This window comes from Paramormyrops kingsleyae, chromosome 12 (assembly GCF_048594095.1).
Source record: "Paramormyrops kingsleyae isolate MSU_618 chromosome 12, PKINGS_0.4, whole genome shotgun sequence".
Lineage (NCBI taxonomy): Eukaryota > Metazoa > Chordata > Actinopteri > Osteoglossiformes > Mormyridae > Paramormyrops > Paramormyrops kingsleyae.
In genome coordinates this window covers 13849617-13875387 of record NC_132808.1, presented here as the reverse complement: position 1 = coordinate 13875387, position 25771 = coordinate 13849617, and the positions used below count along the sequence as shown (strand labels likewise).

Here is a 25771-nt window from a genome sequence, read left to right as displayed (position 1 = left end):
CTTGAGGATACTGATACTGAACCTCAGGTGGGTAATTTATACGTTAAATGATGGAAATCACCCCGAGGTGCTGTCACTACATTTGCGACTTTGCTCATGAATTTCAAGTTATTTCACGTTAATGTGTGAAACAGGGGTGCGTTTTTCCGAAGTGTGATATTCTCGCGTAGGGCTGCACATGCTCTTGATAATTAAGATAAGATGAGATAAGATAAGACTGTTGTATTGATTCCCCGGGGGGGGTATTTTTTTTTTAGTCCAGCAGCAAGTACTTATCAGTGGGATGATTGGTTGGTGAATAATAATGTTATATATTAATGCCTTTTTGATCCTTAATTTCCACTCCAGTATATTTCTGGTCGGTTTTTCTTTGAAAAGACATTCACTACCTTGACGTCAGCATTGAAGTGAGCTGCCTTTCCAGCCAGTTTTTAGATTTCTGTGCTTTAGTGTCTATGCTTCTAATGTCGATGGTTTTAGTGGCTGTGTTTAAGTTTAGTGCAGAAAAGAAATATGCACGTATGTAAAAGCTACATGAATCAGACTTGCCCAGACCATTAAGGTTTTATGTACTTTTTGGCCCTCAAATCAGTCACATGATTAGTTTACAGGAGGTCCTCTTCATTTCGTACAAAAACAAAATGATTACGTCTAAATGTCCAGATGTTTGCTCCGGTTTACCCAGGGCTCTCCAGAAACATACAGTTGCACTAATTGGTGACTCTCAATAGCCCAGGAGTGTAACTGTATGTATGTGCTCTGTGATGGGGGGGCAGGGTGCCCTCCCATGTGCCCTGTGCTGCCCAGGACACACTCCAAGCCCCCGTCCAGACTTGACTAGGGTTAGTACTTGGAAGATGGGGGCACAGATATATACTGCAGTGTAAAGGCAAAACACCATAACTGTCTTTTATCTGCATTGAGTTATGACTGGTGTTGGGTGTCTAACGCTATTTTTTTAATCTCATGGCAAGTTTGAATAAGCACACTATCATTTACCTACCTACTACACATGAGAATGGACAGTCAAAGATCTTCAAAGCCCTTTTCCTCACTTTCAGTGAATGTAGTTACTGTGTTTTGCCTTTGCAGGGCAGTATAATGAGCAAAACGTTTCTGGTCTGTTCTTAGACACCCTTTATAAAGTAAGCTTAGAAGTGAAAGCCTTTGGATACTGTTTATGATAAAGATACATTTTGCAGTACCACAGTACTAATAAGTTATTTGTCTTTCATCATTCTTTTTATCTTCAGATAAGGAGAGAAAGAGTGGCTTCTGGGTATATTCGGCAGCTTATAAAAACTGAAAAACAGAGTCAAATAAATCCAACAAAACGGAATACATATGAACCTTTACTTTACTCTCACTTCTGCCTATGTTCATGTTTGAAACAGGTGGAAATGCGGGCTGGTTCTCAAAAGGCACCAAGCGAGAACCAGCCAGCATCGGCTCCGTGTTGGTGGTAATGAGGCATTTGTAACTTGGTTTTTAGAAACATCTAGAAAAGTGGAGTGATATAGCTGATGTGAAATGTCTGAGTACGGTTATACTCGGATAACCGCATTCCTCTTGTCCAATCAGATTTATTGGTCAGAACTAACTGTTGTATAATGACCTTTAATCACATTTATTGCACTTAATACACAAGTTTTGATGTTTTACTGCCTAAGAATGGCCTTACCATAGGTCCTGTTCCGCATGATGCAATTGTGTCTGGTCTGCGTAGCATGGCTGCATACTGCATTGTTTTAGGCAACAAAGCCTATCTCATGGTGCACAAAATTCAAGACGTTATGTAATGCAGTCAGAAAGATACTGGCGAGAGCCAGATAGTGAAGACTATTGTGCTTCCTGGATTTCACTGGGAGACAACTGGACAGATGGACATGGGGTGGTGCTTTGTGGATCCATCTTGGCCGTGATTAGAACAGATACCTCATCGTCTATGGCTGCCTTATACTGCCTCTGAATGGACAGGGGGCTGTATATCAACATACTGAAGCTTTTGTCATTTTGATGTGGTGCATGTTTGTAGACTCCTACTCTACAGTGTCTTGGCTAAAGCGCTTCAAAATAGGTCCCGTTTTTAATGATCTGATCATTGTATGCTCAAATTAGTTAGTTTTTGTTATACTGTGCATCTTTCAGTTCTTATCTAGTATAAACTATGTACCCAAGGGCATAGGAAAGAGTTTGGTATTGGGGAGTATATCTTCATGTAAATGCAAAGGCCTGTTTGTTGGCGGTAGGGTGGGATGAAACCAAATTAAATATTTAGGGGTACACATTTCTCAGGGCTGAATAGGAGCAACAGGAGTGCCAACAATCAGCCAAGGAGGATGGGAAGGTAGTTGTTCACCAGAGGGTATCCACTCTGCACTGTTGGCATCTTCATGTTTCTGACCAGCCCTGTGTATGACTTTGAAGGAGCGGTCCAGGAGGTCCAAGAACCACTCAGTAATGCAGGGGCTGCTGCCCTTAGCCATGGCCATCCACTGCAGTGGTGCATGGTCAGTGATGAGAGTAAAGGGTCGATCCAGGATGTAGCACTGCAATTCCTTCATAACCCATTTGATTTCCCAGGCCCTGGTCTTCAATGGTGAAGCATTCTGCTTCATGGAGTGATAAAGGATGTGGTGTTCCTCTCCTTCCGAAGTCCTGCAAGAGTACGTCTCCCTGACCTACCTCAGTGGCATCCATGTGTAGGAAGAGTGATTGGCTGAAATCAGGGGCTGTCTGCATGGGATTTGATGTTAATGCCACCTTCAGGGTTGTGATTGCTTGCTCTGCTCAGTCATTCGACACAACCTGCTTAGGCTCCCCTTCTGGATGAGATCTGTTAAGAGGGCAGCTGTTGAAGAAATATTGGAAACAAAGCATTAGTAACAGTAGTAGGGAACACTTGTTGGTCTTGGTGGTCTGCTGGGATAACAATGGACAGCCTGTATCTTTGTCTTTTGTGGTTTGAGTAGGCCATGTCCAATGAGGTGTTCCACTTAGCAGGCTATCGTCAGGTCATGGTGACATCTGCCCAGGTTGGACGTCCTTACAATTGCAGTGGTGCACTTCAGATAAGGATTGTTATTCTGTGGTACGCTTATTGTGTATCGTTACTGTTATATGTGCACTGTGATCACGGAGGAACGTTGTTTCATCTCACTATGTACTTGTACACAGTTGTTGATGACAATAAAGTGAACCTTAACCTGCAGTAAACAAGATTGGAAACAAGGTGGCAGGTGCCCTTTGTACCCCAAATGGGAGAACCATTCACAGCTAGTGACCCCCAGGGGGCTTTCTCTTGGTGTCATAATGAGGGGCACCTGGCAGTATCCTTTTGCGACGTATAAAATGCTGATATATTGAGCCTTACCTAATGGCTCCATTTGCTCATCAATCATAGGGAGTGAATAGCTGTTAATTTTTACCACTTCATTCAACCTCCAGAAATCACTGCTGAATTGCACTGAGCCGTCTGGCTTTGTGACCATTGTTGTCAGACTGGACCAGAGACGCTGTGATTATTTGATAATCCCAAATTGTAGCATTTTCTGGATCTTCATTTTAACAACTGCAATGGTGGACTGATTAATCTGGTGTGGTGGAGAAAAATTCCCATTGCTGATCTACTAGCCCCTGCAGGTATTGACTTTGTGACTCCGTAAAGCCTCCTTCAGCACATCTCAAAGTTTTTCAATGGGGTTAAGGTCAAGACTCAGAGTTTGAGAATTAGAGCCTGATGAATCTTGGCATTATTGTCCTGGAATATGCCTATGCTGTTAGGAAAGAAAAAATCCATTGGTGGGATAACCTGGTCATTCAGGAGATTCAGGTGCTCAGCTGACTTCACTTTATTGCTGCACAACATTGCTGAGCTGTAATAATGATCCAATCATTGGCTCTTAAGTACTTTCTGATTAAATTGAAATGATGATTTTTTTTTTTTGGCCAGGCAGTGTATATAATCATATATAATCATATAAACTTGCAGCATGTCATGTACGCAGGGAAAGGAAGACCCACAATGCAGCGTTTTTGCAGGTGAAAGACCACACAGCGGAGTTTATTCGGGAGGACCGCACAAGCACAAAGGCACAGACAAGCTAGAATAACCGGACACGCGAGTACAGGACTGGGGAGCACTTACATGCACGGGGAACACTGGACCTAGCGCACAACAGCTGGGAGTAATTAAGTAGGGGTTAGGGACATGTAATGAGGCTGGTAAATGGGCCTTAGGGCTCCGCCCAGGAGGAGAGGCCAGGAGGGGGGCAAGGCTGGCAGGAGGGGGGCAAGGCTGGCAGGAGGGGGGCAAGGCTGGCAGGAGGAGCAGGGTGTGAGTCAAAAGTTTTTGCACACACTGAGATTTTCCACATTTGCATGTTACTCACTTAACATTTACTGAAAATACACTCAATATTCTTTGCTAACGAATGAATTTACAGTATGTTCACCATTTGAGTACCTTTATTAGCAAGAAAATGTCATTTCTTTGACTCACTAAAATAACCTCCTCTCGCAGTCATAACAGCAGAGAAAATTCAAGGTATTAATTCGAGGGACATTAAATATTGCTCTTTTTCATGGGATGAAACAGTTAACTAGTGCATTTAAAGCTGATGGACAGCCTAAAATTGAACTATGCCAAACTGTCACCACACATCCAGTTAACATGAGGTCAGACATGCACTGTTACATAGTCTTTCCTTGTTATAAAGGAAACATGTTTTATTTGATTTATATTTTCATTTATAGTTGTTCAATCAACTTTCCAACGTTTAACAAGAATAAAAAATCTGCAGTTTATGAAGAAGAAGGTCCTGAGTTCGATCGCGGATCCTTTCTGTGTGGAGTTCACATGCTCTCCCCGTGTTCGCGTGGGTTTCTGCCGGGGGCTCCGGTTCCCTCCCACAGTCCAGAGGTGTGCAGGGTAAGCTGACTGGCGTGTCTAAATTGGCCCTGTAGTTGTGTGAGTGTGTGTGTGGCTGTGTGAGTGTGTGTGTGGCTGTGTGAGTGTGTGTGTGGCTGTGTGAGTGTGTGTGCCCTGCAGTGTGCTGGCGCCCGCCCAGGGTTGGTTCCCGCCCGAGCCTGTTGTTCCCGGGATGGGCTGTGGGCCCCCCCGCAACCCCAGTTGGGATTCAGTGGTTACGATAATGGATGGATGGAAAAACTTTTGATTGGTACTGTATACAAGGCCAGTGCCTGGAGGTCGGGTTCTCCTTGGAAGGACAGAAGTGAATGCCTGCAGCCCCGGGGGATCAGCTGGCAAACCGGGGGGGGTGGGGGGGGGTGGTAGCAGGGACAATCGTATGCTGCTCCCTGAAGTCGGCTGCTAGGGCGGGTGGCTTATATACTTTCTATTCAGAGAGTGAACAAGAGAATTAGCACAAACTCACCTGGCTTTTCCTCCCCCTACTGTCTCCCCTGGCCACATTAACTGCCCCTCGGGGAGAGCAGTGAGAGGAGTGAAACAGTCGATTTCGGAGGGGACATTAGTGGTGGTGCTCCTGTCGTTGGACTCCTGACAATTGTACTACTGGGCAACCAGCAATTTTGTATTTCGTATGTAATGACTATGTTACTTTGAGCAACTGCTTATCCTGTACAGAGTTGTGGACTTTGCCTGAAGAAAATTTCATGTTTATTCGTTTGTTTAAGCCATTTTCAGTATTATATCCATGCCTGTTTTGTATATCATAAAAAATGGATTCTACCAACACACATTATAACATGTATTGCTCTAAACACTGGAGGTAAAAAAAGTATTCATGGTGAATATACAAAGTTTAGTGTACTAAATGAATCACGGCTGACCATTTAAATGCTGTGCTGAATAACTTGCTATTGGGATTTGACCCTAAACCCACCATCTAACTTGAGTCATATGAGAAAGGGTGAGCACTTGGTGAAATGGGCTGTAACATTAACCCTATCCCTGCTCATCCATCATGGCCTCACTGCACATCTGAACATAGTGAGGCAGGAAATTGATTTTACTATGAAAGATGTATTACTGTTGTAAAATTCAAAATCCCTTTTACTCACCATTTCCTTTTGGCCAGCAGGTAGTTTGGGAGTTAACAATGGTGTCTGTCATCCAGTGACAGATTTCTTCCTACATATGAATTTTGCAGAGTTGTGTCCATTATTTACTGCCAAATACATTTCTGATTTGTGTCAAGGTCTGCTGGAATAAGGTGGAGAGGGGACTGAGATGGCATCCATGCCAAATGCAGCGCCCGTGGAGATGGAACAGAACTGGCATGTGATTGGTGCAGAATGTTTAGGCCAGGACACGCTGCTGAGCTCTGCGGTTCCATTGCTTTTTTCTCTGCTGAAGTGGTGGTCTTGATGAGTTTACAGCCAGCTGCCATTGGCCCAGTCTGCACAGGGGATGCACTGGGAGCTCTGCTGTTTAATGAGAACAAGGAAACCCTTCCACCAAAGGGTCATATGCATTTAATGGAAAAGATAAACCTTTGGCAAAACCTCTTACACCTTTTTATACCGTTTCCCCGACTGCTTAAGTCCGATTTCAAGCTGTTGCTATTTCATTGTCTTTATTTGTTTTCTTTGAGTGATATATCCTCCTGTGCATACATTTTGCAGACTTGCATCATTTGACATCTTTCAAAATATGTTATTGTTCATATTATTTCCATTTTGACTTCATTCGAGCCTAAATTACAGCCCCAAAAGGATTTTTTTTCTGTTCAGAAACTACCATGTTATGAGAGAGAGAGAGAGAGAGAGAGAGAGAGAGAGAGAGAGAGAAACTGTTTCCATTTAGAGGACCAAAGGGAATCTTCTTCTGCAGGCCTTGACTCATGCATTTGCATGAATCTGTTTTAAGGAGTCACTCTAAAATAGGTGGGAATTTTCCTAGAATTGTTTAAGTCATGCAGACATCAGCATGTGGTGTTGGTATCTTCCCGAAAAACCATTACATAGGGCAGACTCAGAAAATGTGACCATGTTTCTTGTTTATGCACTTTTAATGTGTAAGTGCCGTGCTTCCTGTTAGTAGCCTAGTGGCCTTTTCTGAGGGGGGGTGTGTTCCGGCTTGGTGCTGGATTCTGCTGGGGTGCCTGCTACATAAGAACATAAGAAATTTACAAACAAGAGGAGGCCATTCGGCCCATCAAGTTTACTCAACTAATAGCTGAGTTGTTAAAATATTACCTAGCTCTGATTTAAAGGAATCCAGGATTTTAGATTGCACTACACTAGCAGGAAGACTATTCCATATTCTAATTACACGCCGTGTAAAGATGTGCTTTCTCAAATCCATTTCAAAACCCTGGGTGCCGCTACGGGTGGCTGCCCTTCGCGGACAGCTTGCTTACAAAAGAGCAAGTTGAGGGAGGCATAAAGACAATTTCCCCACGGGGATGAATAAAGTGATGATGATTATTATTATTATTAAAATGTACTACTGCTAATTTCCATAATAATATAAAATATCTGTACTTTATATTTCTGCTCCCTGCATGGATTACCTTACATTTATCTACATTAAATTTCATCTGCCAAGTATCAGCCCAGTCGCTAATTAAATCAAGATCCCGCTGTAGCCTCTGTGCCGCTAGTTCAGTATCTGCTGAACCACCCACCTTGGTGTCATCTGCACATTTAACCAGTTTACTGTATACATTTGGCGTCAATATCGTTAATGTAAATTAGGAATAACAGTGGTCCTAAAACTGAACCCTGCGGCTCCCCACTATGAACGCAGGCTCACTGTGACTGTTGTTTCACTCTGTCCTCTGGAGTTAGATCACAGACTGTGTTGGCTGCCATTAGTTATTTCAGTTTCTTGTTATTCATTACCTGATGATTTGGGGATTATCACTGGGTTTCAGGTCTTTTCATTTCACTTATAATATAATTCTATATACTGAATCTATGGAAAAGTGAATTGAAGGGCTTTATTGACCTACAGGTATATGGTCTCACAGCACTTGTCGGTATAGAAAGCATTTATGTCACCATTACACCACATATTTCTGTTATGGATAGGTCCAAATTGGAAATGGCTAATGTGTTACCACAGTAAATGATGTTAGCATACAGTATTATTAATGCTAATTAATAATTACCTGCCTGGTTTCTGGTCATTCACAGTTTCTCCTGCTTCTCTTTGTTCTTCTGTACTGCTGTCTTAGAAATTTTGAACTTGGAAGCAATCTGCTGCTCAGCGTAGCTTCTGCCAGCAGAACCAGGATTAAACCAGGATTTAAAAATGTTTTGTTTTAAAATTTGGAGGGGTCTCTTAATTTTTTCTGTGGTTGTATATTTACTTAAATATAGATGCAGATATTTACTCCTTGGCTACAGTACAAATTTAGTTTGTGAAATCAGCTGTTAGAATGGAATCTATTTTTTTTTTATCTATTCTAATCAAATGATCCACCCATCACAGATCCTCACTAATTTATCTCTGTGAAATGCATTGTTAGCATGTCGAATGTTCTGGTGTTGGTAATTTCTCTGGTGCCATTTCTCTAGTCATGCGAAAGAGCTGCATTGATTCTAAAAATATGACCTCCTCTCTCTTCCAGCACTGGGCTAGGTTTTTACTTGAAAACTGGTATTGCGATTTGTAAATGTATTACATTAGTAACACCTGTCAGTATGCTTTCAGCCTCCTGTGATCCTTTTAATATTACTCCTGTAAGGAAATAGAAAACAACAGGAAGCTGATCTAGAAAGAACTTGAAGAGCACATGGCTTTTGTGTCACTGCGTGCGTTCCCGAGCACGTGGGCGCCGGCTACCACCGTAGGAGTCGCTGCTCCACAGCCAACTTACTAATCTAAGAAAAAATCCTTTTGGAGCGCATGCTATAAGCCTAATTGCCCCGTCTAAACCTCAGCATCACAGGACGCACCCTGGAGACTAATAATAGTCACAGTGCTCTGCCCTAAGGCGGATTATGAATCCACATCCACTGGCGACTAAGACGGCTCTGACTTTTGGCTGAACCTGCCTGGACATGTGTTCCAATAGTATGGGGGCCAAGGTGAGGATTAGGGCATGGGGGCAAGGAGGTGATCAGCTGAAGCACAAATAAGATGAGGAAGACTATGGTTGCCAGATAGAACACAGCTGCTATGTAAAAAAAGGAAGATGTATCCTATCTGGGGAGGTTGGTCTGTATTCATTCCTTAGCGGAAAAGCGTGGAGTACCGGAACCCGGTACTGAATAACAAAGGGAGTACCGGACCCCGGTACTGAATAACAAAGGGAGTACCGGAACCCGGTACTGAATAACAAAGGGAGTACCGGAACCCGGTACTGAATAACAAAGGGAGTACAGGTACCTGGTGCTGAATAACAAGGGGAGCACCGGCACCTGGTGCTGAATAACAAGGGGAGTACAGTTACCTGGTGCTGAATAACAAGGGGAGCACCGGCACCTGGTAGTGAATAACAAGGGGAGTACAGTTACCTGGTGTTGAATAACAAGGGGAGCACCGGCACCTGGTAGTGAATAACAAGGGGAGTACAGGTACCTGGTGCTGAATAACAAGGGGAGTACCGGCACCTGGTACTGAATAACAAGGGGAGTACAGTTACCTGGTGCTGAATAACAAGGGGAGCACCGGCACCTGGTAGTGAATAACAAGGGGAGTACAGGTACCTGCTGCTGAATAACAAGGGGAGTACCGACACCTGGTGCTGAATAACAAGGGGAGTACAGGTACCTGGTGCTGAATAACAAGGGGAGTACCAGCACCTGGTACCGGTACCTGGTGCTGAGTGAGAAGAGGAGCACTGGCACCTGATTTCCCCCACTTGAATCACTGAGCAGAACAACCCGGCTTATGTAAAGCATGAGTGTTTGACATGTTGCAATGTAACAATAGTCTAAAGCAGTGTTCTGCAAGCTATTCTCACCCTTGGCGTACTGAAGCCTTTCAGAGAATGCCATGGCACACCACAAGCAAAAATATACAAAAATATAAGAGTTACAAAGTGCATGCAAAGAAATTACTTTTTTTTATTTGATAAATTTAACATTACAGCTAACAACATTTTTTAAAAACTTATATTATCTAATACTTTTAACTATAGTTAATGTGATGCTTGTTTTAATGAACAAAATAATTTATATTCAGCTTGAGATTTAACAAGGCAACTCAAAGTTCTTAGTCAAGGTCCTTCAAGCATGACCAGATGTTCTCTGCAAATTATGCTTTCGGAGCCACTTCTTCACCACGCTACGAAAATCCAAATTGCACATATTTGTTGTCCTGCCTTTTCACATGCTTCGTTTCTTGTGATGGGTTCATTTAGCGACGAGGTTGTACATTCTTTTCTCAAAAACTTGTCCGTATTTAAAATGGTATAAGAACATAAGAACATAAGAACATAAGAACTATACAAACGAGAGGAGGCCATTCGGCCCATCGAGCTCGCTTGGGGAGAACTTAACTAATAGCTCAGAGTTGTTAAAATCTTATCTAGCTCTGATTTAAAGGAACCCAAGGATTCAGCTTGCACTACGTTATCAGGAAGACTATTCCATACTCTGACTACACGCTGTGTAAAGAAGTGCTTCCTTAAATCCAGTTTGAAATGTTCTCCCGCTAATTTCCACCTATGGCCACGAGTTCTTGTATTTGAACTAATGCTGAAGTAACTATTCGGTTGAACAGCATCCAAACCTGTTAGAATCTTATAGACCTGGATCATGTCCCCCCTCAGTCTCCTTTGCTTGAGGCTGAACAGATTTAGCTCAAATAACCTTTCCTCGTATGACATTCCTCTAAGACCAGGAATCATTCTTGTGGCCCTACGCTGCACCTTTTCTAAGGCCGCTATGTCCTTTTTAAGATATGGTGACCAAACCTGTACACAATATTCTAGGTGAGGTCTCACCAAGGAATTGTATAATCTTAGCATTACCTCCCTTGACTTAAACTCCACACACCTGGAGATGTACCCCAACATCCTATTGGCCTTTTTTATTGCTTCCCCACACTGGCGAGAATGAGACATGGAAGCATCAACATACACACCAAGGTCTTTCTCATAATCAGCTACCTTTATTTCAGTAGGTCCCATAAAATACCTGTACTTTATATTTCTGCTCCCTACATGGAGTACCTTACATTTGTCTATGTTAAATTTCATCTGCCAGGTGTCAGCCCAGTCACTAATTAAATTAAGATCCCGCTGTAGCTGCTGAGCCGCTAGTTCAGTATCTGCTACACCACCCACCTTGGTGTCATCTGCAAATTTCACCAGTTTACTGTATATATTGGTGTCTATATCATTTATGTAAATTAGGAACAAAAGTGGTCCTAAAATTGAACCCTGCGGTACCCCACTATGAACGCAGGCCCACTGTGACATCGAGCCTCTTATAACTACTCGCTGCTTCCTATCCGTTAACCAGTTATCAATCCAAGTCGCTACAGTTCCTAAAATACCTGTCGCTTTGAGTTTAAGTGAGAGCCTCTTGTGGGGAACAACATCAAAAGCCTTTTGGAAATCTAAATAGATGACATCATAGGCCTTCTTATCATCAACTTCCTGAGTAGCTTCCTCAAAAAACTCCAACAGATTTGTTAAACAGGATCTACCTCTCCTAAATCCATGCTGGCTATCCCTCAAAATGTTATTTGAGTCCAGGTAATCTACCATTTTCTCTTTGATTATAGCCTCCATAACTTTACCAGTTATACAAGTTAGACTGATTGGCCTATAGTTTGACAAATTACTTCTATCCCCTTTTTTGAAAATGGGCGTTATGTTGGCATGCTTCCAATCAGAAGGTACCACACCTTCAGATAAGGATTTTTGAAACAGTAATGTTAAGGGTCGGCAAATAATATCCCTCATCTCTTTTAACACTATAGGTAAGATGCCATCAGGGCCCTGTGATTTATTTATTTTGAGCTTAGCTAGGCTTTGCAAAACATCAGCTTCAGTTATATATATATTAGTTATAGACGATGTTGAATTAGTAATAAGAACTGGTAAGTTACTAGTGTCCTCGACAGTGAATACCCGTGCAAAACTATCATTGAACTCATTTACTATGTCAATGTCGTTTTCAATTATAAGACCCTTACTATCCTGCAGATTAGTAATTTCAGCTTTTAGAGCTCTTTTAGAGTTAAAATACTGGAAGAAACTTTTAACGTCATCCTTAGCCTCCAATGCGATCTTCCTTTCGACATTCCTTTTAGCTCGTCTAATGTCATTTTTTAATTCAGCCTGTAGATTTAGATACTCTTGCTTTATTATGTCATCATCAGTTATTTTCCATCTCTGGAACAAAGCCCTTTTCCTCCTTACTTTATACTTTATGTCCCTATTAAACCACCTAGGTTGCAATTTCCTAGATTTATTCTTGCTAGAAACAGGTATGAAGTCCTCTTGTACTTGCAATAATGTGCTTTTAAAAAATTCCCATGCCTCTTCAACAGTTTTGTTATTTAACTCCATCCAGTTCACGGTTTCTAGTTTTAATCTCATACAATTGAAGTTAGCCTTCCTAACATTATATATTTTTGATTTGGACTTTGCTCTTCGGGCACTAAACTTAACCTCAAATTTAACCATGTTATGATCACTACTGTCAAGTGGTTCTAAAACATCTAATTTACCAATCCTGTCCTGGTTATTAGACAAAACAAGATCAAGAATGGCATCTCCCCTGGTAGGGGTGTTAACAAACTGAGTAAAAAAACAATCCTGTACTAATTCCACCATCTCAAGTTCATTTTCAGAAGAGCCAGCAACAATGTCCCACTGTATCCCCGGTAGATTAAAATCACCCATAACTACCACATCATTTTTATTGCTCATAATCCTAATATCACTGTATAACAATCTGCTTTCCTCAGCAGCTACATTGGGTGCTCTGTAACAAACACCGACAATTAGGCTATTTGAGTTTGTAGCATCTAATTTTACCCATATAGCTTCCGTACTTTTACTTATATCAGTAAGCTCCCTTGCCTGCAAGATTTCCTTTACATATACTGCAACACCACCTCCCTTCTTACCTATACGGTCTTTACGGAACAATGTGTAACCATCCATATTATATTCTTGTCCATCCTTATCACTCAACCACGTTTCAGTTATTGCTATAATATCATAAGAGTCCGATGAGATAAGAGCCTCTAAATCATGAATTTTATTCCTAATACTCCTGGCGTTTAGATACAGACAACAAAGGGTAGGCTTATTACAGTGCCTACTTATAATATGATTTTTTTGGGCTTTCCGTTTCCCCCCAATACAGCCGTGTAAAAAATTAAGAGACCGCAGCACAATGTTTTGTTTCAATCATTTCTCAGTTTATGCCTGTGCTTTTGTGAATATTTTTTTTGCAAACTGTAGCCTGGTTCTTCTCTGTTGCTCATTAATGAAGGGCTTCTTCTTTGCTTTTTCAGTCCTGCTTCTAGGAGCCTGATACGAACTGTCCTAGCAGTGCACTTCACACCTGCACTTAATGTTTCCTTTTGAAGGTCACTTGATGTCATCCTGCGATTCATGAGAAACTGTCAGATAAGCTAACGGCCATCTCTGGCATTAGGATACCACTTCTACCCTTTACCTGGCTGGTTTCTGATCATTCCCAGTGTCTCCTGCTTCACCATATTCAGCATTTACTGCTGTCTTAGAAACTTTGAACCTGGAAGCATCCTGCTGCTCAGTGTAACCTTCTGCCAGCAGGATCAGAATTAAACCAGGATTTTAAAATGCAGATGTGTTTAAAAAATATAGAGGGGTCTCTTCATTTTTTCCATGGCTGTATATATAAATTAAATTATCGACATATATTGTTTTTAACACAAAATTAACATTCTTATAAGAAAATAATATCAAGTAAAAAGTCTCTACAGCAACGCAACCACTAGTAGCTGTGACCACTGGCTAAATGATTTCTCATAAGTGCGAATGTCTGTAACTCCCCAACACCGTGCCTCGCCAGCAGGGGCAGCAAAGCGATCACCTACACGCTGGGCTGAACATCACACATAGCCAGTACTGGGTACATTCATGAGTGTCACCCCATGATATAAGTATGATGCAGGTGCCGCTTTCCCTCCTCTTGGAGATATTGGGTCCCGGGACAGTTAGCATCGCCTCATGGCACACCAGTTGCGGAGCATTTGTCTAAAGGGAAGGCAAACTATAGGGGATCCTTGGGACACGACACAGTTCCGTTCCAAGACGGTGACATAACCCGAATTTTGGTGTAAGTTGAAACACACCCTTTTTCTGATCTCTTTACAATGTCTAATTTCACTTCCACCGTGATGGCTTTCCTCTTCACAAACAGAACACTTGCGCTTTTAACAGTCCAAAATGGCGTAGGTACTGTAAGCGTACTAGGGGGACGCCAACTCTCTCACTCATACGCCGCGTTACTGTGTATTCTTCCACCAGGCGCAACCAAACTAGTTCGCCCACGTAGTCCGTAAGTACGACGCTAACGGCATAAGCCGAAACATTCACGTCTTTAAGTTTTTATGGGAGTGAGTGTCGTAAACTCCAAACGTAGATGTCGTAACCCGAGGACCCCCCGTACTGGTCTGGTCTGAGCACTTTCTGGAATTCAGGCAATATTTCACCATGAAGTGAAGAACTGAAAGTCCATCTCTGAAAAGTAGGAAGAAAAAATGCAGCCATGAATTAAGTTAGGCCACTTGTTCATGAAAGTTCTGCGTTGGCATAATACAGTGCCAGACAGCAGCTTTTTTCAGTACCAGAGTATGTAGAGTATTCAGTGGAGTCTAAAACATCTCTCTTCATTAGGTGTGATCCCTTTGTGTTATTCATTGCTCTCTGGATCATCCCACTTCTGCTAATTAAATGATGCAAACGGTTTCATGCTAATGCTGAAATCTAACATATGTTTTAGTTTAAGATCCAAAGAAATGCATTTAGTTTCACAGAAATTCATTGTTCCTTTTTTGAGCTACACACACCTTGAGGTCTGCATGTGGAGAGCTTGGAGGTGCTCTGCTTGGCTGTGCCCTGGTTCCGAAGACCCAGGTCCAGCACTTAAGGCAAAGCAGCAAATCCAGGCCTGTACCTCCACGGTCATTGCCCCAGCTCTGAACCCTGGATCCTATTAAAGATTATTTACTCTCAAAGTGGAAATGTTTAAGGCGGATTTTTCCCCATTGTTTTCCTGTATGCTGATTAAAGTTTTATTTATCTAGATCCGAGCTCTTCAAATCTGGACCTCGATTCCAAATCCAGGCCTTGTTTTCAGTTCTTCCAGGCAGTTAGTTTAATGATTACTGCCTCTAATTGGCCACAGAGACTTCACACCTGACTGACAGGTAAAGGAAGGCTGGAAAATCAGCAGTGCTCAGACCTCGAGGACCGTGATTTGAAAACCTGATCTAGATGACCAGTATTAGAGCCTGAACTTCTGCATTCAGCTCCTGCCTGGATTTTGAAGGCTCAGGAGCCTACACTGTTCCAGTAGTGCTTTTAAACTTCTAAAGTTCAGTTCAGATACGACTGAGAATGTTTCATAAGCTGGGAGAAGAGCAGGGTTCCCTCGCTGCCCCCAGCTGCTTAGAAGCCCTGCTCTACAGATGGACCTGCCATAGCTCAGCCTCTGATACAGTTGTATTTAGTCTAATATTCAATCCCCAAACAATCACAGTCCACACCGTTCTTTGGAGTGGTCTGCATAATTCTGATGGTTTTACAGGAGCAGGGGCATATAGAGGCACTGGCCCCAGCAAAAAGCTGGGTGATCCCCAAAGTGTCCCCTCCGCTGTCACTCACTGATTCAAAACATATCATTGGCTAATGATAATCTGTATGAATTATGGCCCCTCTTATGCCCCCCACATAAAAAACAAAAATCCTAGAATCATCCCTGTCCAGGGTGGTAATCCATTATTGAGGGACTTTGTTGGTGCTGTTTGTTGTTGAGGGTTAAGGGTAGCTGGGGAGTCATGGCTTTGGCTGCCATGTCTTGGGCCCCCAGGGAAATTAGGCAAAAGTGTAATAGTGCACAGAGAAAAAAGTACAAGGAAATGCATATCTTACTGAACAATGTTTCAGAATGATGCAGCCCAAAGGTGTAGATTTGGTATGGACTGTAGGGACATGTCCTTATCAATACTGTGGGAGTACCGAGTCTGTTAAATGCGGTGGAAAGTTCGGGGCTGATTTTGTCTCTACCGGTGTTGAAACCAGACCTACACCTTTTATACAGCCTCAGTCAGATTGGCTGATTTTACATGTTGGACGCTCTCAAGTAGCTTTGTATGAAGTGACACTGCAGTCCAGGTGTGACTGCTGTTCTTCCCTCTAGGATGTCATGCTTTTCATCTCACACGCTGACATCTTCTGCAGGTAAAGGTGTGGTTCCAGAACCGGCGCACCAAGCAGAAGAAGGACCAGACCAAGGACATGGACAAGCATTCCTCGCCTAGCTCCGAGACCGTCGCCACCTGCAACATCCTGCGCCTGCTGGAACAGGGTCGCCTCCTATCAGTCCCCACACCCCCCAACCCGCTCCTGCCCCCTAACAAGGCCAACGGCCCCCTTCTAGGGGGTCCCAGCGGCTCCTCTCCGAGCACGACTGCTGGGGGGGCCTTCGGGCTGTCCCTGCCTTCACTGAGTGCCCCGTCTTCGCTCGCGGCCCCGTTGTCGCCCCATCTGGCAGCGTCCCAACTCTGCTTCTCGGTGCCCGTGTTGGGTGGCGGGCATGAACTGCCAGGGGTGTACAGTTGCGGGTCCTCTGCCTTCGAACCCTACACGCGGATAGAGCGGAAGGGCGGCAGCCTGGGTGGGAAGAAGACTGTTTCCTGAAAGCCGTCCATGCCTGCCTATTGTGGCGTGGTGCCCCAAACTGATTATGCCAGTTGTATAGCTGAGGGGAAGGGGGGGGGGGTGATGTGTCAAGGCTGTGATGTGGCTGTGGCTCCCCTACCCCCTTCCCCACATTCTCCCCCCCCAGTGTGAATCCAGCACAATATGGGCATGCGGGGAATGTAGAAGGACAAAATGCACAGAATGTTCTGAAGTAACGTCTGTATGTGTCGTAAGGCCAGTGGAATTTGTGTTCATTCAAAACCCACTCTGCACTGTGATCTAATGAATCATCACCTTGTCCTTGCCCGTGTCGTGTGCTTTCTCTTAATTGCTTAACTGCATTCTTTGTCTTCCTCCTGAACATTAACAATTCAGGTCCCGAGGCACAAAGAAAATAAAGAAAGGATGTTTGTTTCAAAATAAAGACAGGATGTAATCATCAACATTGAGTCCAAAATCCTCGTATGAACCTCAGCAGTCCCCTCTTGGGTTAGGATGCCGTGGTTGTGATTGGCAGGTCACCAATTCAAGTCTCAAGTTCGACAGAGTGATTTCGCCATCGGACACTCCAGCGACTGTCTGACCCGACTTTCTCAAAAAACTAAAAAACAAATGTACGTTGTGTTGGATAAAAGCATCTGCTAAATCTGTAAAACTGTAAAATGTGCTGTATGTTCAGGGTTGAGCCCCTGATTGTTTCAAATGCAGCCACAGCTTACGAGTTGCATGGCAGCAAGACGGCTGCCTCTCTCAGCCTCCCCAGGGCCCGTGAGAGCAGGGCCACATCTATAATGCTGGGCTGAGATATTTTGAGCCGCCTCACCACTTTAAAAAATTCTCTCATCCTGTGGATATTAGGGTTCCTGATTACATAGAATCAATAGAGTAGGTTGTCCTGCGATTGATTTAAAGGTCAGAATGGGTTGTATTGCTATGCCTTATTTAAAACAGGGCTAAGCACATGTTTTATCCCCCAGCTGTCACATTTTATGTCATTTAACCTCAATTTGTGTGCCGTAAGAGAACTGGGGGCCCCTTAAAAGGCTTTTATGGACCTCTTTAAACATGAGCTTGTCTGTTTCTCCTGGTCCGTCTTTCCATTCTCCCTATCTAGGCCACATGCAACACCCTAGTTTATTGGTAACAGTCATACATGGAGGTTCTTTTTGTTTTAATTGGGTGGGTGACATTAAAGAAGCGATTCAGTGATGCGGCCAGAGGCACATTAATATGATAAGAAGCCCCCCCCCCCCCCCGATATTTTGGCACTGGTAAAAGTTGCTGATGTCTCACCCCCTCTGACATCCATTAATTCTACCCCACGTAACTGGCACATCTCAGACTTTTCACTCATTCCACGGTGTCTTGGCGATTTGCACAAAAGCCCCACCATTGCAATTTGTTTGAAAGTCTGTAATTGTGTCCCAGTATGAAGAGGGTCCTCTTGAATATTTCTGAATCCTGACCCTGTTCTTTTTTGTTTGTTCGGGGTGCTACTGTATTGTGAGTGTTTGGTATGGTCTGAGTTCGATGAGCAGTGTTTTTTTTTTTAACTCAATCCAGGTTCCTTGTCTCATAGGCAAATGTCTGTGCATTTGTTGACTAAACTGACACCAGCTACTCACAAGGTACCAACTCTGTGTAAATAATTGGTCTTTGCACAGTCTCTCCATGTCAGTATCATGTAATCTAAATCAAAACAAACATGAAAAAGGAAAAAAAAAATCTTTGTATGCTTTACAGTTGTCTTATTAACTATTTGCACTTATTTAAAGCAGTATTTCCCAATCTGGTCTTTGGGGACCCACAAACAGAATGGGTTTTTGCTCCCTCCTAGCTCCAGGGAGCAAAATATGGACTGTCTGGCAGGGAGCATAGAGGGAGCAAAAATGTGGACCAACTGTGAGTCCATGCAGTCCGGACTCGGAAACACTGATTTAAAGAGTTTTTTTGTGTCCTGGTTATATGAGCTGTTCTCAGGCTCTGGCCATGGAAGCCAGGATATTGTAAAATATGTATATGTATTTTATTCATATGCATATAAATATATGTCTATGTACTTGGGGTTTGTCTGTTTCTTGCCTGGAATCCTTCCTTCACACAACACTGTTTGTTGTTTAGAGGGTGTTTGCCTACAGGGCCACTGTCATGGTCTTCTCTTGTAACTTTTGTCCATATGATTTTTTAAACAGAACAATTATTTGTAATAAAAGTCAAGGGCAAGACCAGCCATTAGACACAAACCTGCAAACCTGTCCATTTCTGTGACTCCTCTGCCCTCTTTAGATGAACTATTCATTCACTCGCCCTTTTACTCTTTGCTCACTGCTGCCCACAGCTATTTATCAGTGTTGGTAACACAGCTTGTGTCCTGCACAGTGACCATTTCAAAGCTTAGTTTGTATTTATATCTCAATGGGTCAGATTAGAAACTTGAATAATATTGAATTATAATTCAGATGATAACATGCAGAAGGTTGTCCATGGTTTATTATTGTATTTCTGGGAAAAAAATAAAGTTTCAGGAAGTCTGTATATTCAGATTTATATTTCAGTCGATTATGTTTAGCCTATTTTTAATGCTATTTTGTACACAAGTATTTCATGAAATAATTAGTCTGGCAAAGCATGTATAAGCCTGAGTTCTGAGTTGGAAACATTCCACTACACAGTTAAACAATAATCACACTCGTAGATATAGAAATGTAAAGAAATTGGTCTCTAGATTACTAGCTTTTTATTTGTCTGTCATAATTGTAGCTAAAAGCTAAAAGCTGTTATTCATTTAGCTAAAAGCTCTTATTCTCTTCAGTGCTGTTTTATATAGGAGATCAGGCTACAATACAATCCTGATGACTTATATCTTCAGTTTGACACGCCTACAAAGTACCAAGAATCTTTTGTCTGTAGAATCACTTAAAGGGTAGATGAGTTTGCATTCAGAGAAGCTCCACATAACTGTTGTACTGAACTGTAATTTTCACTTCAGGCTTTCCTGCTACCATTAACAAGTCTGGCCATTCTCCTTGAACCTCTCTCATTAACAAGTTGTTTTCAGCCACAGACCAGCCCTAGACTGGATACTTTATTGTTTATAAATGAAGAGCAACTTTCCAAAACTCATTCTATCCATTTTTCTTGTTATCCGTGAGATGAGACCACCAATGACCTAAAGCCAGGCTTCCTCATCATAGGCTACAGTGCTGGGAACCAAAGCTCACTCAGTCCTCAGAAATTTTCTCAAAAAACATATCCCGTGGACTGAGTACTGAAAAGCTGCTCTTCAAAATGCCCTTTATGTTTGACATAAACATAAGCATGTTTTATTATACTAGAGTACACTAAATACTGAATGCACTATATGCATAGAAGATAAATACTCCATAGGTTTATTACAGTCTGATTTTTAAATATCAGTTATAGTAACAGCTTTAAATTACTATCCATGAACTTTGCATGGCACATTTACTTAACAGTCATCAATCAATTTCAAGGTTCAGAATTTTAAATCTTGTGTTAAAAAAGGGAAATGGAAAGAACCTTCAATAATGCTGAAAAAGACAGATATAAAAATAGGAAGCCCTGTCCACAGGCTCTAGCTAGACCCCCCACAGGGTGAAGCGCTCCTGTTTTGCTCGGAGCATGACCATAATAACTGTGTCCTGTGTGCTGACCGGCCAGCCCTGCAGGGCCCCACCTGGCCATTCGGCACTGTTTCTCCCTCCCTAGGTGACCTCACTGCCCGACCTCCACCTCTACCCTGAATTGCCCAGTGGGGAGTTCCTTCGCTAATTAGCGCTGCTAATTTGAGGGAGGGCAGACAGGCCGGGATCCGCTACGCACCTGCATAGTCACGCGAGCGCAGAGCGAGGTGCGCAGGGTCGGAGGGCACTGGAGAGGAGGTGGGTCGGCAGTGCTCCGGGGGTTAATAGTTGGGGAATTCCCAGGATGGACAGCCCTTCGCACAATAGGCCTTCTGGCTCAGCTGATAGGGCTGCTATATTTCACATGGAGGACCCATTTTCCCCTCTGCTCATATTCTGGTTTACAACCTTAGGAAAACATATGAGGCTCTGTTTTAAGGTTTCAGAAAATGTGTGTAAAATCATCAGTGTCTGGGGCTTTATATTAATGTTAGATGCACGCACAGAACTCATCAACTTCCCCTGTGGTCATGTGACAGGAAAACAAAATGGCCTCACGACTGAGATTCCCATCAAAACCTGAGGAAAATATAATTTAATGTCGTTTCAGCATCAAACTAAGGCTTTCTTTTGCACTTCTGACATTAATTGTGAAAGGACCGTGTGATCGTTGCATCACAGGGAAACAATTAAATTTGCCTGAGAAACACTGCAGTGACAAGGTAACCTGGTCATAACCTGGTTTTGTGTATCCTAGTCATGACTGGTCAATGGACTAGCAGGTCAGCATTTCCAGGCTGGACTCTGAGAAGATCAAATGTTCAAATACTTGGCTTTTCTTTAGTTCTTTTTTGGAGGAACTAAGAATAGACTGAAGATTGTATTGGAGCAAATATACCTAAAACCTGCACAGATTTGTACTCAGATTTGGTTTTAGTGGTGGATTTCCAGCATGCCTGGATGTCCCTGAGATTGGTTACCATCCTGGAGGAAGAAAGGGGAGGTGGTGCAGTGACACAAGCACCTGGGGGGTCCACCTGAACAGCAGACTGGGCGGAGCTGTACGAGAAAGGTCTGAGCAGACCGTACTTCCTGAAGAAGCTCAGGTTTCTCAAGGATGCTTTACCAAGTCCGTAGCAGCCTGTGTATTTCATTACACTGTGATCTGCTGGGGAAGCAAGATCAGTTCAGATGGTGTCAAACGCCTGAACAAACTCACCAGGAAAGCCAACTCCATCACAGGAACCCTCTTTAAGAGAAGAAGATGTAGCAAAGTTGGTCAACATGAACAATTCTGCCTGTCCCCTTCACAGGGACATGGGGCTCTCTCTCAGGGCACCTTAAGCCACTGGCCTATACTCCTGTCGGCTATTGGGGGCCTTTCCTGCCTGCTGCCATCTGGTACTACAAAGCTTCCTCCTTCTGTTCCTGATACGCCAGCCCTCACCCCCAGCCATAAGATACCCATGGACAGCATTTTTACATCACTTCCTTCAAATTTCATCATTCACATATGTATAAATTTGCTAGTGTCAAAACAGTAAACAAAACCCTGATCCCTACTGAAATTAGTTAACTACCCTGTATAAAATAAATATAAAAAAAAACATACATTTCACTTCCTTAAGTACCTCTACTACTTAACACAGGAGGAATTGGTACATAACCAAAGTGGCAGTCATGCCGTTTTTTCCACTCCCACCAGGAACCGTGCCATACCCGACCCACACAGCAAACTGGCGGTTTTCCATTGTAAAGTATGCAAGCTGCACCTAACCCATATCCATGCAAGCAGAGCCAAAAATGTGCCTAAACCAAGCTGGCTGCATCACCACCATCTGATTGGTCAAAATACACTGGGATAAGAAAGAACCAATGATCTGCGTCGAAATGCACAGATTATGTGAAGGGAAAAGTGACATATTCTATACATTATTCATTATTAGTATTATTGCAGCTCATGATGTATTTATGCATCTCCAATAACTCGGAACTTGAGAATTTCCAATCTCCTACTTTAAAAAGTACTATAGAAAGGTTGAACGGAAGGGATTCATAATGAAAAATTTCACAAGATAATGTTAATTCCACTGCAGTTCCATGTTAACACAGCAGAGTGATTTTCACAGATGTGCTAGCAGAAATTGGCAAATAAACCATGACATACACCATGTGAACAGTAAATAAGCGACTCCTTGGTTTTTGCTCTCCAAACTCAGCAATGCCTTTACCAAGCTGACCCTTCTGCAGTGGAAAACTGAAGCGAGCTGAAACTGGGCTGTACACTGATCTCTCTTCACGGAACAGGTCGGGTATGGTTGGGTATGGTTTGGTATGGTTGGGTTTGGTATGGTTGGGTTTGGTATGGTTGGGTAATGCCAATTGAAAAGCGCCATTTGTGAAAAAACTAAAGAACACACACAAAAAAAACAAAATATTAATGACAAGCAACTCAAAATGATTTCAAACAACAACATCCTTCTAGACAACTTCTGATTCCATGTTTCACCCTTGGTTGCATAAGAGATCCGAACTCCACATCTGTTTATCTTTCAGAGAAAATGTATAAACCAGAAAATGAATAAACCTTGGCCTAAAGACCCCACAATCATCTTTGAGGTCAGAAGGCACCCTGAAAAAATCACCTAGACCGCCTAGTATTTATGGGTCATTCCTGTGTACAAAAAATAAGCAACCACTGGGTTAGATGTCACAATGTTAATAAGAATTAATTATTTGGAGATTCTGTATGAAGACTAAAGAATGGCTAAATAGGAAGCAGTGATGCCTCAAATTGCCAGGGTTGAGAATTCCTGCCCCTAAAGCTCCATGTGTGTTTGCATGATCTTACTCTCTTCTTTCCCAGTACAAAGGCATTTGGTTAGACTAACTAGTGTTTTTAAGTCTCCCATGCCATCCAGTATATGATGGTTTTCTGCCCATTGATTCCTGGGATTGATCCAGTGTTCCTTTCCTGAATACATTGTATTGAATATTTAATATGAATATTTTACATAACTCAAAACAAGCTATGAAACAGAATATTTTAATGTCAATCATTTTTAACAGGAATTCCAGGTGGACCTTGGGATGGCATCACACCAAAGTGTCAACGTGTCTGCTGAAACTGTGCTTTTGTTGTGGAGAAGTCCGAAACACCAGCCCATGTGGGGATATGAAAGGGTAACTGCCTGCTTCTGGTAATTGGTTTTAGCAGCCTTGAATTTTCTGCCTGTATATCCACGCCGGGCTGCAGAAGCAGGCAATGCGACAGCCATGTGATTTTTAGACTTGGACAACAGCTTTTTACCAAACATTCTGCTCTCTGGGACATCAATGTGACACTTGACACAATACGCCTTTTATATCAAGACTTTTAAAATCACAGCATCTCCCTGAAGCCGAAATAATGAAAAAAGGAATAGAGATATAAAAGTGGAACACTTCTATAGATGATTTACCGCATACAATTTTACTAAAACCTGCAACAATATAATGAATAAATGTGAAAGTCTTTAGAATTCTAATTTTCTATGGAAAACTTGTGTTATTAGACCTATTGACTTCAATTTCTGTTTTCAATTTCAGTCCTTTGCTAAAGCCAAGGACAGTCCTTTGTGTATTATGCTAAGCTTTACATATCAGGGCTTGGGTTAAGGTTATCTGTTCCTCCTCCTCTCTCCAATTAACCCATGCCTTTTGTCCGCCTCATCCACTCTCCGCCGATGTCATTCCAAAAAATCATGCCAGCCACAGCAGAACATCCAAAAAAAAAAAGATTTGTTTGACCACATTCTCCTGTCCCCCCTTGAATTGAAGATCCTTTGACTACAAAGGAGTGGACCGACTGTGGGCCCAAGGTAAACTCTCCTCCTCTGTGCTGTGACGCGATTTAATGAAGGTGTCTGCAGTTCTCTCTCCCACAAAGGAAAATGCTGAAGCACAAACAGAGCATGTCGGTGGGAACCTCTACTGCTTACCTACCACCCCCCACCCCCCCACCCCCCAGTACTGAATGAGAGTCTCCTGCAGAGCAACCTTTGTCTTATGCTTGGTTTACTGGTAATTTGTTTATTCTGACCAAGAGGAAATACCTGACGAAATCCATTTCGGTTACGCCATAAATTGTGGTCTTTCAAAGAGAGAGATGCTGCACAGTAGGAAATATCCTTGTAAAACCTTGCTTTTGTGACACAGATGACGTATTTGAATTACCCCACTGTAAATATTATCCCTTCTGACAGTACAATACCTTTGAGAGAAATTGCAATAACTTTTGTAACAAATGTAATAATTAACAGGAAGAACATTTTCCAAAATTTGTCCAGTATAAATTTGGCAGCTACTGACTGGGGGCCTGTATCATAAAGCAGGATTTTTTGCTTAGGGGATAACTTGTTGGATTTAAGGTACTCTGAGCTATACAGAAACAAAATGAGCCTTTATTTACCATTTGCACACAAGTATGAGTACAGATATACCGGCATGCTTCTCTCTGCCTACCCCGTGTTGATCTCCATGAGACACACATGCAGGTGAGAGCGAGCTGGGGGTCGCAGTGCAGGGGCAACCAGTGTGTAGCCCCCCTGGAGCTGGGGGGGGGGGGGTTAAGGGCCTTGCTCAAGGGCCAACAGACGTAACAATACCATCAAATCCCACACCGGCAACTTTCTGATCACAGGCACAGAGACTTAAGCCACTGAGCCACTCAAAAGCAAATGGACTAAATGTAAGTGAACAAAGATAAAGTCTATTTAATGGTAGAACCTTAAATCTGACAAGTTATCCGGCTAAGCAAGAAATCTCTCCTGCAGTAGCTTATAAGGAAGAGTGGAGATGAGGAAAACATTGCATTGAAATACCCAAAGGAAACAGTATTATCTTCTTTTCGAGTTAACTGTGACTTTGTACGGAGCGGAGGTATGTGACTGTGTTCAGCTTACTTGAAGGTCTCCAGCATGGTCCCGGTTCTCTGCAGTGCTGCACATTCACAAGACCACAGCAAGGTGTCCTGCTGGCCACCGACGCCTCGCACACTCATGCAGAGCAGCATTCAGCTCTTCCTTGTCCATTCATCTACTTCTGAGGACAATCTAAAAACGATGACAAGCGAGCAGGAAGCCTTCAGGCCTGGGGGGGTCCACACCGGGGGACTCACACCCTGCTGCCCTCATTAGTAGCAGGTCTTTTCACCTTGGTCTGGCCCTCCTCCCTCCTCACAGGCCACACAGGAGCATGTCATCCCCCTGAATACCAGCCCCCACACCCTGCCCCTTTCCATTATGAAGCAAAGTAAAAAGTAATTGCTAATACTTC

At 42.8% G+C, this 25771-nt stretch overlaps 1 protein-coding gene across 1 annotated transcript in view; it reads left to right on the top strand.

The window, feature by feature from the left end:
• vax2 (ventral anterior homeobox 2) overlaps window positions 1–17254 on the top strand; it is a 31198-nt gene extending 13944 nt beyond the window's left edge. The window contains exon 3 of the mRNA XM_023836456.2: window positions 16350–17254. Coding sequence (XP_023692224.1) covers window positions 16350–16808 — 459 coding nt within the window. The 3' untranslated portion in view covers window positions 16809–17254. The remainder of the gene's footprint in view (window positions 1–16349) is intronic.
• Window positions 17255–25771: the final 8517 nt, after the last annotated feature.